Source organism: Alligator sinensis, unplaced genomic scaffold (assembly GCF_000455745.1).
Source record: "Alligator sinensis unplaced genomic scaffold, ASM45574v1 scaffold721_1, whole genome shotgun sequence".
Taxonomy (NCBI): domain Eukaryota; kingdom Metazoa; phylum Chordata; order Crocodylia; family Alligatoridae; genus Alligator; species Alligator sinensis.
Genome location: NW_005841857.1, coordinates 3,852,424 through 3,867,694, shown reverse-complemented (window position 1 = coordinate 3,867,694; position 15,271 = coordinate 3,852,424). Strand labels below are relative to the sequence as shown.

The 15,271-nt window shown below is 44.0% G+C and overlaps 1 protein-coding gene across 2 annotated transcripts in view; it reads right to left on the bottom strand.

The window, feature by feature from the left end:
* The window catches only part of FAM135B (family with sequence similarity 135 member B), a 392,360-nt gene that overhangs the window by 159,487 nt on the left and 217,602 nt on the right, over nucleotides 1-15,271 (bottom strand). For both annotated transcript variants that reach the window (XM_025214643.1, XM_006016449.1), the window contains exon 3: nucleotides 943-1,022. In XM_025214643.1, the coding sequence (XP_025070428.1) occupies nucleotides 943-1,022 (80 nt within the window). The remainder of the gene's footprint in view (nucleotides 1-942; nucleotides 1,023-15,271) is intronic.

Here is a 15,271-nt window from a genome sequence, read left to right as displayed (position 1 = left end):
CAGCAGCCCCAAATAAACCAGGTACCTCAGAGGCATGCCTGAACCAATCCTAGCAAGTTATTAAAAAAAATATTCTTTTGTTCATTTCCCTGCCTTATAGCCAGATAGTTGTTACATTTACATTTGTTCATCCAAAAAATTGGCCCACTACAAATCTATAGCTCCACATCTCTCTCTCTCACCCCCATTCTCTCCCGATGAAGTATGGCACCTTATTCAGATTTCATAACCTGCGTCCACATCCAAAACAGACTAATGCCTGAGCACAGCACCTAAGGCTGTGTCCAGATGAGCATAGCTGTGCAGCGCGTGGCACCGTGGACACGTCTGCGGCACCCCAAAGTGTACTTTCCATTGTGCTCTGCACTGCAAGGGAGCAGCATAGAGGGTTTTCTGACCCCCTGGATATCCAGGGGGTCAAAAAAAACCTGCAGAGAGAAAAAGCAGAGCTGCACATGTGGAGACAGCGTGCACCACCTTACGCCAGAGCCTGGCTGGCCAGACCTGCACTCAGCTGCTTACAGGCTCCATGCAGCAGCAGCCCCAAGAGGTCCCCAGGCCTCCAAGTAAGGTTGCTGGAACCAGCCCAGTGATGGCTCCAGCCTCTCCTACCCCACCCGGGGTAACTTGACACACACCAGCGCACACATGGCACAGACAAGTAGTGGTAGCACAAGGTGAGCCACCGCTACTTGTCAACTAGCGGGACAATTGGCAGTAGCACAAGGTGCACCACCACTTCTTGTCCCTAGGGAACCAAACATCCACGCGTGTCTAGACACGGCCTGAGTACCCAGAAACTCAGAAAAAGTTGAGCTCTAGATCCGAACCCCAGTTCCCGGATTATAAATCACAATTATCCCTCCCTTACCCTGCTTTCCTCCAGTCTGGCCATGTTAAACCCACCTTTTATCAGGTCACTTTCCTCTCTGAGTCTCTCACCTGTTTGTCCAGCAATTGTAGCATACAGTCTATGGGGAATCCTGGAGGGGATTTTCAATCCTGCTCTTATCTGGTAATACCTAAAGAGAGGATCAAAAGAAAAAAAAAATGCTGTTACACAGACAGCTACTCTATTCAACCTGAGAAAAACAGAACAGAGTGGGTGGCCACATACTACTGCAGATATAATATGAAGAACAGGATTTAAATGCTGAGGCCCTTGTTCTTTCTTACTCAGTTTTAATTTTTTTTTTTTTTAATTCCACTGATTTCAATGCAGTTAATTCCTGATTTATACCACCATCAAACACAAATCCAGACTAATACCTGCCTGACAAATAAGCACAGAGAAAGTTCTCCCTGCTTGAAAACAAAAGTAAGGAAGTCTCCATGATGCAGTGCAGTGAACTCAAGCAAACATGCCGGAAGTCAGAACAGCGAAGAAAGGGAAGAGGGAATTTTGTCAAAATAAATTAATGAATCCCCCTATTCCCAAGAAAGCTTTTTCCAAAACTTGTGATCAGGTTGATTTTTAACAAAAAGGCAATCCTACATTTCATAAGCGATCTCCATTCTAGGTCGGTTTGCTGTCAGTAAGCAAACCCTGCATTGCATCTATTGGAATAGTATCTAGCTCCTGAGCGAGAGATGACACCAATGCAAATGCTGCCGGTGTGAGAGCAAAGTACGCTGCAGAACTTTCCATAATGTTTGCACGCCTGTGCACACAACCCAAGTATATAAAAAGGCAAGAATATTCCCAAACAAGGTCCGTTATAACAAGGAATAAGGAGAAAGCATAGAGGCTAGGACACTGCCTTCTCCAGGATCCTGTTTGTGAAAAGCCACTGCTTCCTTTTATTGGTCATAAATTAACTTAATATCCCTGCACACAGCTTTTCTTTATGTATTTTTGGGAACGGAGTGCAGCAGAAACCCAAGGGCCTCATTTTTCTCTCCCTTGCTTGGTTTTGCACAGCTGAGAGGGCACTGAATTCAGCAGCGTTAGTCCTGATTTACTGTGGGGCAGTGAGGAGGGGAAAAATCAAGCCCAAGGTATTTTTTCAGAATACAGGTACAAAGTAGTACCATGGATTCACACGGGCAGAAGCAGCCTGCTTACACTATCGGCACATTTGAAACTGCCTTTGTGGGAGAAAACCAATATCTGACTACATACACATGAAGATTGGCATAAATAAGGAACAGGAGAATGCTTAATATGAGCAGACCTCAGCCAGTCACATTTGTATCACGAGTTCCTGTTATAATAGACTTATTCCCGGTGGCTGCTGCTGACTACATGTGCATCTTTCATAGGGAAAATAAAATCCTAGAACATCTGGCTCTCTGTTTTATTCCTGTATGCTGAGAGATAAGAGGATAAGTAGTACTGGAAGGAGGGACAAAGTGCTGGCTGACTGTTCAGCTGGAAGGCAGGACACTTTCAATGTCATTTTACCCCAGGATGGCATTTGAGCTCTGTTCGTGGTCTGCAGCATGACAAAGAATACAGCAGTCTAAAATTATACAATTGCACCACTTGAGAGTTCAAAGCGCTCTGAGAGGCAGAGCCCTTCTTCTAAGGCTCCCGAAGAATGACCTAAGTCTATTGTATCAAGTAGGGAGGTTTGCCCCCTTTCAGGCTAAAGCTAACTTGCCATGTTATTTATCCCTGTTATAACCTGCACCTCATGCAGTCATTTACACTTGTCCCAAATGAGAGCAGAAGAGAAGCACAAGGCAACTGTACCAGAGTAGCAGTGACTTGCTCTTGCAGTGACAGCATGACGCATCAAGCAGCTACCTCTCAAACGCACTTTGACCCCCTCGCCTAAATTCTGGCATCAATAAACCAGCTAACACTGCTTAGTCATAATGAACAACGCAAACTCTTCAGGGCCAGCACCTATCATTTACTAGCAAAACTGAGTGAGAGTTGGGTGGAAATCATTTCCAAATCCCATGAAATTTGGGGATTTCAAACATGCTCTCATTCTGCACAGGGGGGAAGCCAAGGCTAAAAGTCCTGAAAGAGGAGAGCAGAGGAAAGGAGAGGAGAATCAATGGTCAGGGCACTCATCTGGACTGGGGACAACCCAAGTTCATTTTTCCACTTCTACTATTCTCCCATAGTTTGTGTGTGTCCAATTAAGAACTGGCTATTCTCGAGTGGGAGGTTCTGGTTTTGACTGAAAAATCCACCCTGGACCTAAATCTCCTTTCCAAATGACTGTTTCATTGCATCTGATACGATTCAGCCCATTGGGTTAGCACGGTTAAGGCCTACCAGTGTCTATGGCCAATCAATGCCCAAGGGAGCAATGTGGCAAGTATTGGATCCAGTTGCCTTTGTCTCCCTGCTTACAGCTGAGATGGCCAAAGGTAGCTCTTGCCATGAATGCAGAGCAAGGCTCAGACTCGTGCCTCTGGAGCCATGTGAGGTATCTTAACCACTCTGCCACTATGGGCATTTATACACATGCTCTGGAGCGGTGGGGAGGGAGGGGAACTTTAATTAAAGTACCCCGAGCAGCACATGCAGCAGCGTCCCCATGCTGAAAATGGCAGCAGGGGCACTTTAACTAAACAGCCCCCACTGCCATTTTTCAGCACGGTGAAGCTGATACACATGATGCTGGATTCTGATGGATTAACTGAGGCTGCTCTGATGCGCTGTATGGCGCGGCCTCACTGCACATGTATAGGTGCCCTATGACCCTCAACTGGGACCACCAAGCAATACAAATAAAACCACAATAAATTTGAGGTGGAAAAAGGTTTAAAAGCTTTCTGTCTTGAAATAGCTATATTTGGAGCTCATGATAATGGGAAATTTGCCCAATCTATTGATTTTGGAGAAGCCGGACATCTGGTTCGTTCTTGGACAACTGAGTAAGTTAGTCGTGGAGTCTGTTTATACCTCGTGGGGTTCCTTAACTACTTGGCTTTTAGAGAGACTTGGAAGTGTGAATCCAAGTGTCCCAAACAAAGCAACGCTGGCATCTAGCTCTTCTAAACTTTGCAGAGTACCTACCAGTCTGTGTCACTGCTTCTACCACTCGCTTAATATTTTGGGGCTGAGAGGGAGCACTGGGAACTTCTAACAAGGCAAAAAATGATAAACTATTATTGGCTGCCATCTCAAAAACTGACGGAAGGACTAGAGTAGGAAGGATGCTGGCCCTTCTGCGGGGAGACTGCTTCTTTGACTAGGGTCATTTTTTTTTAGCAAGCTGTTCTGAGCCTATCGGATAGGGCAGGGTATAAATCTAATAAATAAGACAAGTAAGTCCCATATTCATGATACTTTTAAGTACTCCTCATTGAGATTCAGATTTCCTGCTATTAAAGGAAAAAGAAGACTTAAGAGGTTTGCTTGGCCTATGGAGAGAAGCTCTGTACAGCTGGCATCAGTACTAAGTGATGCCATTACAGACTATCCACATTTTTTTTTTTTGTTTGCTGAATGCTTACCTACTTTATATATTCACTCCTAATAAAACAATTACTGAATGTATAAAGTAGGCAAGCATTCAGCAAACACAGTAACTAATCAGCAGTTCTACCCAATAAAGTATTTAAATCACAAGAACTCTCTTTGTTTGTTTGCTTCACATTTGTTACTACCGGGATTAAATGAACTGACATTTAAATAGGGCAAAAGTAACTGAGGATAAACCTGAATTTTTGTTGTTCTTGACCCTAAAATAATTTATCAACCAGCAGGCACCATGTGAAACACAGTTGTGATCACACTGTGTCATCACCCTGACAATACAGTACAATACCACTTTGACAGCAATCCTTGCTTTTCTTTTTCCAATGGCAAATTATTCAAGAGTACTCATCTGTATTCCCAGAACATGCAGAACAATAGCTTCATCCAAGAGGAGCAGGGGAATGTAACAGAGACTAATAAAATCAGCAACGAGGGCTTTTAAACAACCAACAGCTTATAACGAGGGCTTATAAACAACCAGAACTGGAAGAGGAAAAGAAAATGGTAAACCTGAAAGGAATTCCTTGCACAGAGATTCTATTGCATGACTATGTACAGTAGTATTCGCCCAGACCACATAGGCATGCAGCTTTTATCGGACTTATTGGTGGATGTCGTAAATGTAAAAGGATTTCACCGTGCTTCTATTTCTTAAGATGCATGGAATGGAAGAGAACTTGGATCAGTAATGCAACAAATAGAAAGGATGCTCTATATGGATGGCTATAATCTATAGGGATTCTTCCCATCGACTTGCACAGACCTTTGATCCCACCCGTATATTATATAGGGCATACAACACTGGCAAAAATAGCATGGAGATTTGTATACATCCTTTGCTTCAAGTAAATGTCTATGAATTTGAACAGATGTATGCACTGGAATATGTTTTTAAAGTTCAGTACAGCATCGTTAGAAATGTATTACAGGCAGTCCTCAACTTACAACATTTCGCACTTACAACGTTTATAAATTGACACCCTGTTTCAGCTTTATGACGTCAGTTTTGACTTTACAATGCTTGATCCGATGCGACGCCATGCCAGCGAACAAGTTCACCACATCGCTCATCTCCTTGGACAACATCTGCCCAAACGTCCTTGGACATTTTCTTTAAGAAAGCAGACAAGACTCCAGAAAAACCTGCAGCCAAGACTCCTGAGAAGACTCCAGCCAAGAACCCTTCCAAAAATCCAACCAAGAGCCCTTCAAAAAGTCCAGCAAAGTCACCTCAAAGAAGTCCTTCCAAATCAATATGATTGCTATTTACAATATAAATACATTCATGTAGCTATATTACTCATTTATAGTTGATCGAGTACAAAATTCTGGGGTATTTTTGGTGAAAATAGGGTATCGGGACTTGGTTCAGGAACTTGTTTCTTATGAGAAAATTGGTTCCGAGTTACAACGCTTCGACTTAAGACGTGGTTTTCAGGAACTAATTGTGTCGTAAGCCTGAGGACTTCCTGTACATTGACAGATGCCAGACTAGCAGTACTGAAGACAGACCGGCTCCTCTGAAACGCACCCTACTGCAGAAGGCCAGCACATGACCGTCAACTAATAAAATCCATTTCAACTCATAAACGAAGACTTTGGTAACATGGAGGCAGTGTGAAGGCTTCAACAGCCTGCCAAGCATTAGAATGAGACTGGAAGGAAAGAATAATAATAAAAAAAAAAACATGGAGGTAAATGAAAAACAGGAGATGAAACATGAGTTTAGCAAAAGTGGATCATTCCAAGCTAATCTGATACTATTCTTGGCTAAAATAGGTGGTTTTACATGCAAGATCAACTACAATAGGTTTGATTTATCTGGACTTCAGCAGAACATCTAATGCAGTGCCATGTGAGAATGTAGGGCAGATCCTATTCCACCTATTTGACATTCAATAGGATTTAGGACTTAATATAATTTTATCCCACCTAGTTTAAATCCTGAAAAACACTACTTTTGAAACGCACAATACTATGATGTAAAACAGCAATGAGGGATACACTCCCCCTTTCCCCCACCACTTCTATATTGGCTGGTTTTCAAGGTCTCAAGCAGAGTGGAATAAAATCACATTTAAGCACCCAAACACACTTCTGTACCTAATTGGTAGAACAGAATCTGGTCTTTACTAGTTAAACCAAACCAGATGCACAAATGGATTGACCAGGAAGGAGATCCTGTTTTACAAGAGAAAACTAAAAGGGCTTGGCTTATTGCTCTTGGTGAGAAGAATCAAAGAGAAATTACTGCTCTCTTAAAAAATATTTCAAGAATAAATATCAGGGAGGGGAAAGGGCTACTTAAGATAAAGGGTGACATTAGCCCAAAAACAAAGTAGGTATTAAACTGGCCAAAGGTATGTTTTAGCAGGAAATAAGTTGGTTTCTAACCACCAGAGGAGAGTGGTTCTGGAGTAGCCTTTCAAAAGTATTGACTAGGGTGTTAAAACGCAGTTTGAAGTGGATTATCACATGCTGTGGTCACTGCTTCCTATGTTCCTAAAACAATTTGAATTTTAAATTCTGTTCATCCAAGTCCAGGAGCCAGTTGTTCCTTGACAGCCTGCCTTGACACAGATAGGTAGAAATATTTATACCTTGTTTTTCCATCTGTTTTGCCTTTTGTGGTACATCAAGCTGCAGAATATGGATCTCCTGAAGGCACTGCCTGATTCTGGTGGATGCTTTGGGAGAGCTGAGTTGTATGAACTAGCAGAAACCCTGCTCCAGCACACAAGGTGGCTGTATTCTTGGCACTGCCTCATCTTTTGATAGGCTAGTCCTAATCCAAGGACTCTTATCAGTTGTTAGCTCCCACTCAAGAGTTCATGAGGTTTATCCCCTTGAGTTTTCAGGCGTAGCTGGGCTTTTGACTAGCAAATAACCATACATGCAATGCTACCACAGTAGAAACGTCAGACATTATGTGGAAAGCTGCCCCATCACACCTTGCACAGCACATACATCAAATCAAGGACAGGCCTTATTCCAATGAATTCACAGCCTATATGGAAAGGAAAGAAAAACAATGGGAGGGGGAAACAGAGGAGTGATACAACTTGCCTACAGTCATATATAACATATTGTCAGCAGAGCCAGGAACAAAATTTGGGTTCTCTATAGGCATACCAGTGCCCAATCCAGAAGAATACACTGTTCTGTTGATTCCTGAACTAGCAGGGAACTGGATTAACAGTCTGTTCTGTTTCTAAACTCCTCGACGCTATAAGCAACAGATGTTAAAGTATCTTAAATAGTTGTCTGTTGTAGCTATTTGCTTTTCTTTTTCCTTTGCTCTGTTCCATGGCAAACGGCATAGTAAAAATAAGTGTCCTTATACTGACTTCCTTTTAATAATGGAATGAGTCCACCGTACCCAAAAGATAATGATGAATTGGCTATGAAAGGTTTCTACTTTCTGGGGAAGCACTGGCTAGTAGATAAAGAGAGCAGTGTCTTACCAGAATTGATTTATCAACAGAGGGTGCATCTACACATACAATGAATGTGCCTGGATTTTCTGTGCAGAAAATCCATGCACATTAAAAGCTGTGGCCCCGCATTCATCTGAGTGTATGCCTGTCGGAAGCAAATCATGCAAATGAAGCCCTGGAAGAGACCTTGAAAGATCATCAAGTCCAGGCCCACCCTGCACTAGGCAGGGATATGGTTGAGATGAAATGATCCCAGCAATGTGTCTATCCAAGCTACTCTTGAAGACTTCTGGGCACCCTTAATCTGGAACAGACTTCCCAAGAGGGTGCAGTCCCCAACCAAATTTGCTCCCAACCAGAGCAGTTCACTCCAGGACTGACCCTGCCCTGCTCTCCTCCCCCTACCCAGGCCAGGGGGAGCTCCAGGCTCCCTTGGGTGCTAGCTCAGAGCTAGCAAAATGTGTCCCAATCTCCACATGGCTGGGAGACAATGTCCTGTTGAGCTGCAGCAGCTCTCCCCACCCCCTGTGATCCTGGACTGACCAGGAACGATATGTTCTCGGTCAGCATCTACATGTGGACTTCAGCACATTGTTTTAAATGCATGGATTTCTACTACCTGTATATACAGGTACTAGAAAATGGCACATTAGACTAATCCACTGTGCAGTAATTGCTGCATACATGTACAACATGATACTCTGCTAAGCAGTACATTAGTCTAATGCACAGTAAAGTGCCTCGTGTAGATGTACCCACAGTGAAGGTAGATTTGTGTTCCATCAAAGGTGCTCCTCATGCGTTACCAGTAGCACTAATGAAACATTCATGCGTGCATTGTACTATTTCTTACAGCTTCTGTTCACAATCAGACATTATGGTACACAGTACTCTAAAATACCACACATCCAGTTATGATGAATAGCCTGCGTGCCTGTGCATGTCATCATGAACTACACAAACAGCCTATTGCTTTGGATAACTCCTAACAAGCTGAAAGGCTCAACTTTTAGTTTGGGCCTTGTTAATTGTACTAAACCAACACCAGCATAACGCATGCCATCAACAAACCAAATCTACGCTATCACCCTAATTCCATCGGGAATGGCCAGAGCCCTTTTTTACAACTAAAGGGGCAGTGGGCCAGCAACATGCATCAGGAAAAAAGCTCTCACCTGAATGATTGTTTTGCATATAGCTGAAGATATGCATTATACTAAAAGACGAGGCAAAAAAAAAAAAAAAAAATTGTCAGAAGAAGAGCAAAAGTATTCCATAGAAAGAATATGAGAAGAAGCTCCAACCAGGAGAGCTGGTTCATCAATAGGGTTTCAACCCTGAATCTTCTGCAAGAAAGAACAAATTTCCATCCCTTGAAAACTTTGTTATGTGGCAATAACAGAATTTTAATCTACGAGGACTAGCACCTTCTGGATTAGGGAGGGACATGAAACAGGCAGTGCAAATTTGAACAGTGTCCAATTATGTTGTAATTGCTATCTATCTTTCAAAGCCCAAATTAAACATTATCATCTGGTCTGACTTCCTGCAAAAAAACAGGTCATAGAATTTCATCCAGAGACTAATTACAAGCTAAACATGCGTACTATGGCTGGAATACCTGATTCTGGTGACCTGGCTTCTGAGTGCTGGAAAAAAGAATGTGTGCTAAGAACTTAAAAGGTATTTCTAGTTCCCAAAGCGGAGCTGATCACGGGAAGTATGTCAAAGCAACCGAAGTCAAGTGCGAGCGTCATATAGAGATGCTTCAGAGAACAACACTGTTCCAGTATTATTATTTATAGTAAAGAACTTATCTCTGGTGCCAGATGAATTCAGAAGCCTATTACATACATTTTAGAGACAGGTAACGGATGGGACAAGGGAAGCAGTATTATCCCCTCTCTGATGAACTTGGACCCAGAGAAATTAAACAACTTGCTTGGGGTGTGTGAAACTGACCCTATTTGATTCGGATTTCACCCGAATCAGGGACAGTGATTTGATTAGTTGATATGGATCACTGACCTTGATTCGATTTGGCCAAATCTGAATCTGAAGATTCAACGCTGATTTGGAGAATCAGCGACTCCACCATAGGCACAGCTTTAAGTGTTTTTTTCTGCATACCTCGAGGTACCAGGCAGCTTGTGAATGCTGCGATGGTGGGGCAGATGGAGCATCCCACAGGAGCACAGGGGGGCCCCCCTGCATGCTCGGCAATGAACCTGGAAGTGGACCGGACGTACCAGCAATCAGCGATTGGTCACGGCGGGCCATGGGTGCCCCGCAGACCCAGGAGACACAAGTTGCCAAGCCAGAGGGACGTGGGGGTGGGGCAGCGTGCTTCCTGGAAGACCCGGAAGTGGACCGGAAGTGCTTCTGGTCCACTTGTGGGTCTGTTGCTGGGCACACTGGGGACCCCCCCACTCTCCTGTGGGATGCTCCATCCACCCCAGCATTGCAGCATTCATAAGCCGCCTGGTACCTTGAGGTATGTAAAAAAAAAACATTTAAGGCTGTGTCTATGTTTGAATCTTTCCAAATCTCTCTGAATCGATTCAGAGAGATTAAAAGGTCTCCTGATTCAATTTGGATTTGGAGGTTTGGCCACGAAATCGGGCCAAATCTTCACCAAATCAAATCAATGACCAAAGCTTCTCACAGCCCTACAATTTACCAAAAGTCACGTGGGAAGTCTGTGGCAGTCAGTCATTGAAACCAAATCTGATTGCCACTAGGCGCACATCTACACATGCACTTTAATGTGCATTAGCCTATTTCAATGCGCATTCAAGCATCACGTTAAAAAACATGCTTTTTACTTAATGCACATTAAAATAGGCTAATGTGCATTAAGCATCACTGAAAAGTGTGCTCTTTAGTTAATGCACATTCAGACAGGCTAATGCACATTTTCCTAGTACCTCACAATGCAGGGTGCCTGTACATGAGCGCGGAGGCTGCTCCGACACACTGTAATTACAGTCAGTTGGAGCAGATTTGGTTAACCGAGTCTGCTGGAACATGGTAATTACTGTCCTTCAGCAGCCTCCTGCATCCCGTGTATCAGTGTCTATGCATTTAAAAAAAAATCAGCAGAGGCACTGGAAATAAATCTAATTCCATGAGCTTTAGCTCCAGTGCCCCTGCCACCATGTTTAAGTATAGGAACGCTGATGCACGAGATGCTAAGGCACTTTAATTAGAGCCGCTCTTAGAGCCGCTCTAATTAAAGCACACCCCCCACCCCTGGAGCATGTGTAAATGTGCCTTAGAGTGCCTTAACCTCAGCCTCAAAACTAAACCAAAGGAATTAGCAAAGAACCAACTGTGTCTTCCAAAACAGCCTTATTTAATTAGCATTAATATATACACAATCCATTTATTATGGCCAGAGAACAAGCTAAGACATTTTCAAGCTGCCTTTGGGAATAACTCTTTCAAGCTTCCTTTTTTTTAATGAACAGACACAAAACATTTATTTTCCCAGATTGCAAATATAAACAACCCATTGTACCACTATATTTCCCACCATTTAATCAATTTAAGGGGACTCACCAAGTGCATTATGATGCGATTTTAACTACATAATCTCAAATAGCATAACAACACCTCATGCTGTTATTTTTTTTGATACAAGATTGGAAAGCACACATTAAAAGTGGCAGCCCTTTATTCTTTCTTTCATTTGTGGCCCATCTTGCAGACACCTGATTTCAGCAGACACTGTCTGGCACATGGCAAGCAAAACGCAGTTCAACAAGATGTTAGAAATTAGCACTTACTGTCACAAAGGGGAACAAAAATGCTCACCCTGACTTGAGAAACACAGTGCCATTCTATCATTAAAACAGCATGTTTTAATAATGCACATGCAAATGACAGCAATAATGCCAGCATTTCACTAGTTTCAATACTTGGGAAATTACTGGAGCAAATGATAAAGAAGTGAATCTGTAAACACCTGAAGGTATAAAAGCTAACGATTAGCACCCAGGATGGATTTGTTCAGAACAAGCCGGGCCAGACCAACTTGACCTCCTCCTTTGATAAAGTGACTAGCTGGGTGAATGAAGGAAATGCAATGGATGTACTATAGTGTATTTTTTCACATACCACGTACCCTTAAATAAAACACACATCTTGTATTTGGAAGGTAAACTGTAAAAAAAATAAAATCAAATAACAATTTTTTTTTCCAGTGTCATGGCACAGAGCAAGTCCCCCGGGAAACAGAGTGCCCAGGAATGCAGCATCCCAGAAGACATTCTGGTTGAGATAGCATGAACTGCCTGGTCTGGCAGGACAGCACCAAAACTGAGCACCAGATTCTTGCATGGAAAGTAACAAGAGTGTTACTTCTTTTCTGTACAGTATTATTTACAATAACTTAAATAAAGTGCTGTTTCCATACCACAAGCCTCGTCAAGATAGGACAGACGGCATGCAGCAGCTCCGTTGCTCTGAGCCAGACCGAAGTGCTCAGGCTGGGAGAGGTTTAACCCTGCTCTGTGCAGCCCCAGGGAGAAGCAGCCATCCTGGCAGCTATGAGTCACAGCATCTGCTCACTTACCTGTGTCCCTGTGTGTACTTCAGCAAAGAAAAATCAGCTTCCCTGTTTCACATATGCACCTCGATTTTGGAGGTCTGATTTTAGGGGGAGAAAGTACATGCGGGATGTGAGTAAATATCGTACTTAGACATTAGGAAGACTTTTGATATAATTTCACATGACATTCTCATAACTAAACTAGAGAAAAGTGGGCTTGATAAAATTACTGCAGTATGGAAATATAATTGGCTCAACAACTTCAAGCAAAGGATAATTATAAATGGATCAATGTCACAACAGCAATAGGTTTCAAGTTCAGTTCTACAGGAATCTGCCCTTGGTTCAGACACATTTATTTTATTAACAATTTGAAGCCAAAACAGAGCTCCTCTTGATCAAATTTGCAGGTGACATGAAACTAGGAGGTGATGCCAACACTCTGGAGGATAGAAGTCGAATTCAAGGAGTCTCGGTAGATCAGAGACCTGGGCTAGAGACAACAGGATGTAGTTGAATGCACACAAGTGTAAGGTGCTACACCCAGGGCAGTGATTCTCAAGCAGGGTGTCATGGTTAGTTAGGGTAAAAAAGAAGGGTAAAGGTATTACCCCATAGGCAACTCACTGCCACAAGTGGCAACAGTGTGTTTCAGGTAGGCAGGGTCTACCCCTGTCTGAAAAATCATGTGGTCAATCTGGTAAGTACTGCGTGTATCTGCCATATTGGAATCCAAGATGACTGCTGTGAATTTACACAGCTCCCAGTAGCATTAGAAAATTAATTCCAATGAAGAAACCAACACTCTGTGAATTAAAGAGACCAATCATAATATTTCTATCATAGTCGTCATATTGGATTCCAAGATGTTTGCTGCAAATTTAGTTTTGTTCGTTATTAGATACCCCAAAGGTTTGAAAAATTGCTACATCGACTGTTCCATTTCAGATTACCACGACATGAAAACCTCCAGTGGAGACTGTCAACAAGAGACTTTCCCTTATCATCCTTAAAGGAATGTTACAATGGAGCTGATAGCAAAGTGCAAGAGGTATGACTCAAAATCTACAAGATGTACCATGCATCTCTGTGGCAGGGCTCCTTTGGTGCGTGCTACTTTAAGAGGTTTGAGCAGGCTATAGAGCAGCTGGCAGATGTGGTGAGGCCCACTTAGGCAGTCACATGACTGCAAGAGGGCCCTGGATTGGAGGAGGACTAGGGAACTTCAGTATAAGCCCCAGCTCTAAGAGCTGAGCTGGCAGGTGCAACCGGGGAGCCGAAGGGTGAACAACTCCCAGCCGGAGTACTGCTGCTCCCAGAACACCTGGTCCTGGGGAATGACCTAAAACCACACCCTGCCAGGGGTGGATGGTATGGTGGGGCTGCCTGTGACAGGGCAGTCTTCAGAAAATGCTACATCTGTGTCTCCGTAGTGAAATGTGAGTATGGAGCAACACAAAGCCTCAGTCCCCTGCTGCTTTGTGAGAAACCCCATGGAGGGGAAAGGATAAGGAAGCATACCCCAAAAGAAAAGCATAGGGCCAACGTCCACAGATTGGGGCCTGAGGCCCATGGGGCATAAAGCCCTGAAGCCCCAGTGAGGGGGAGGTGTAGTAGCCCAAGTGAGAGGGTGGAATGAGAGCCAGAAGTCACATAGAGTAGGGTTCATAGGGGTCCTGAAGGACTTTGTATAGGCTGGCCAGGGTAGAGGCCCAGTGAGGGGTAGAGAGAGAGAGAAAGAGTCAGAGCCCAGTGAGGGTGGAACAGCAGGCCCAGGAGGGGTCCAGAGTAACTATGTGGTCCATGAGCTCAGAAGATGGATCTATATGGGAGAGGGTTAGCTGCCAAGAACCTACCCATACAATCTACACTGGTCAATGCTGGATGGTCAAAGGGCCTGAGCTCCCATTGCAAGGGATAGTTAGAGCTAGAGGCTTAGAGTCCTGATTGGCCTAGAGGTGAGACCAGGGCCTGTGAAGCCAAAGGTCCTGGAGGGGGCCATTGCCAAGAGGGAGAGGTCTAGGGGGTGGGGGGTTGCATCCCAGGATGATGGTAGAGGTTAGGTTGCCTGAGTAGGAGGCATCCAGGTTGGGGTGCAAATATCAGAATATAGTGAGGCCCTGTGTGGAGCCAGAGCCATATAGTGATCCATTCATAGATTCATAGATGCTAGAGTTGGAAGGGACCTCAATAGATCATCGAGTCTGACCCCCTGCATAGGCAGGAAAGAGGGCTGGGGCTAGATGACCCCAGCTCGTTCAGATGACCCCAGCTAGATGCCTATCTAACCTCCTCTTGAAGACCCCCAGGGTAGGGGAGAGCACCACCTCCCTTGGGAGCCCGTTCCAGACCTTGGCCACTCTAACTGTGAAGAAGTTCTTCCTAATGTCCAATCTAAATCTGCTCTCTGCTAGCTTGTGGCCATTATTTCTTGTAACCCCCGGCGGCGACTTGGTGAATAAAACCTCACCAATTCCCTTCTGTGCCCCCGTGATGAACTTATAGGCAGCCACAAGGTCGCCTCTCAACCTTCTCTTGTGGAGGCTGAAGAGGTCCAGGTGCCCCAGTCTCTTCTCATAGGGCTTGGCCTGCAAGCCCTTAACCATACAATTGGTAAGGCATGGGACATGGTGTAGGGATGGTATGGAGCCGTGTATTACACTGTTGGCATCGGGGCATTAAATGGGCAGCCTCCTGCCTAGGAACAACTTATCAGTTACATCAAAGGTATGGCAAAAAAGTCAGGTTGGAGGACTGCCCTAGACAGGTGGGTGGGCCAGCCTTGAGACAGCCTCCTGTCTCAGTCTCAAAGTAGGTTCGCAGATAACAATTAGCCAA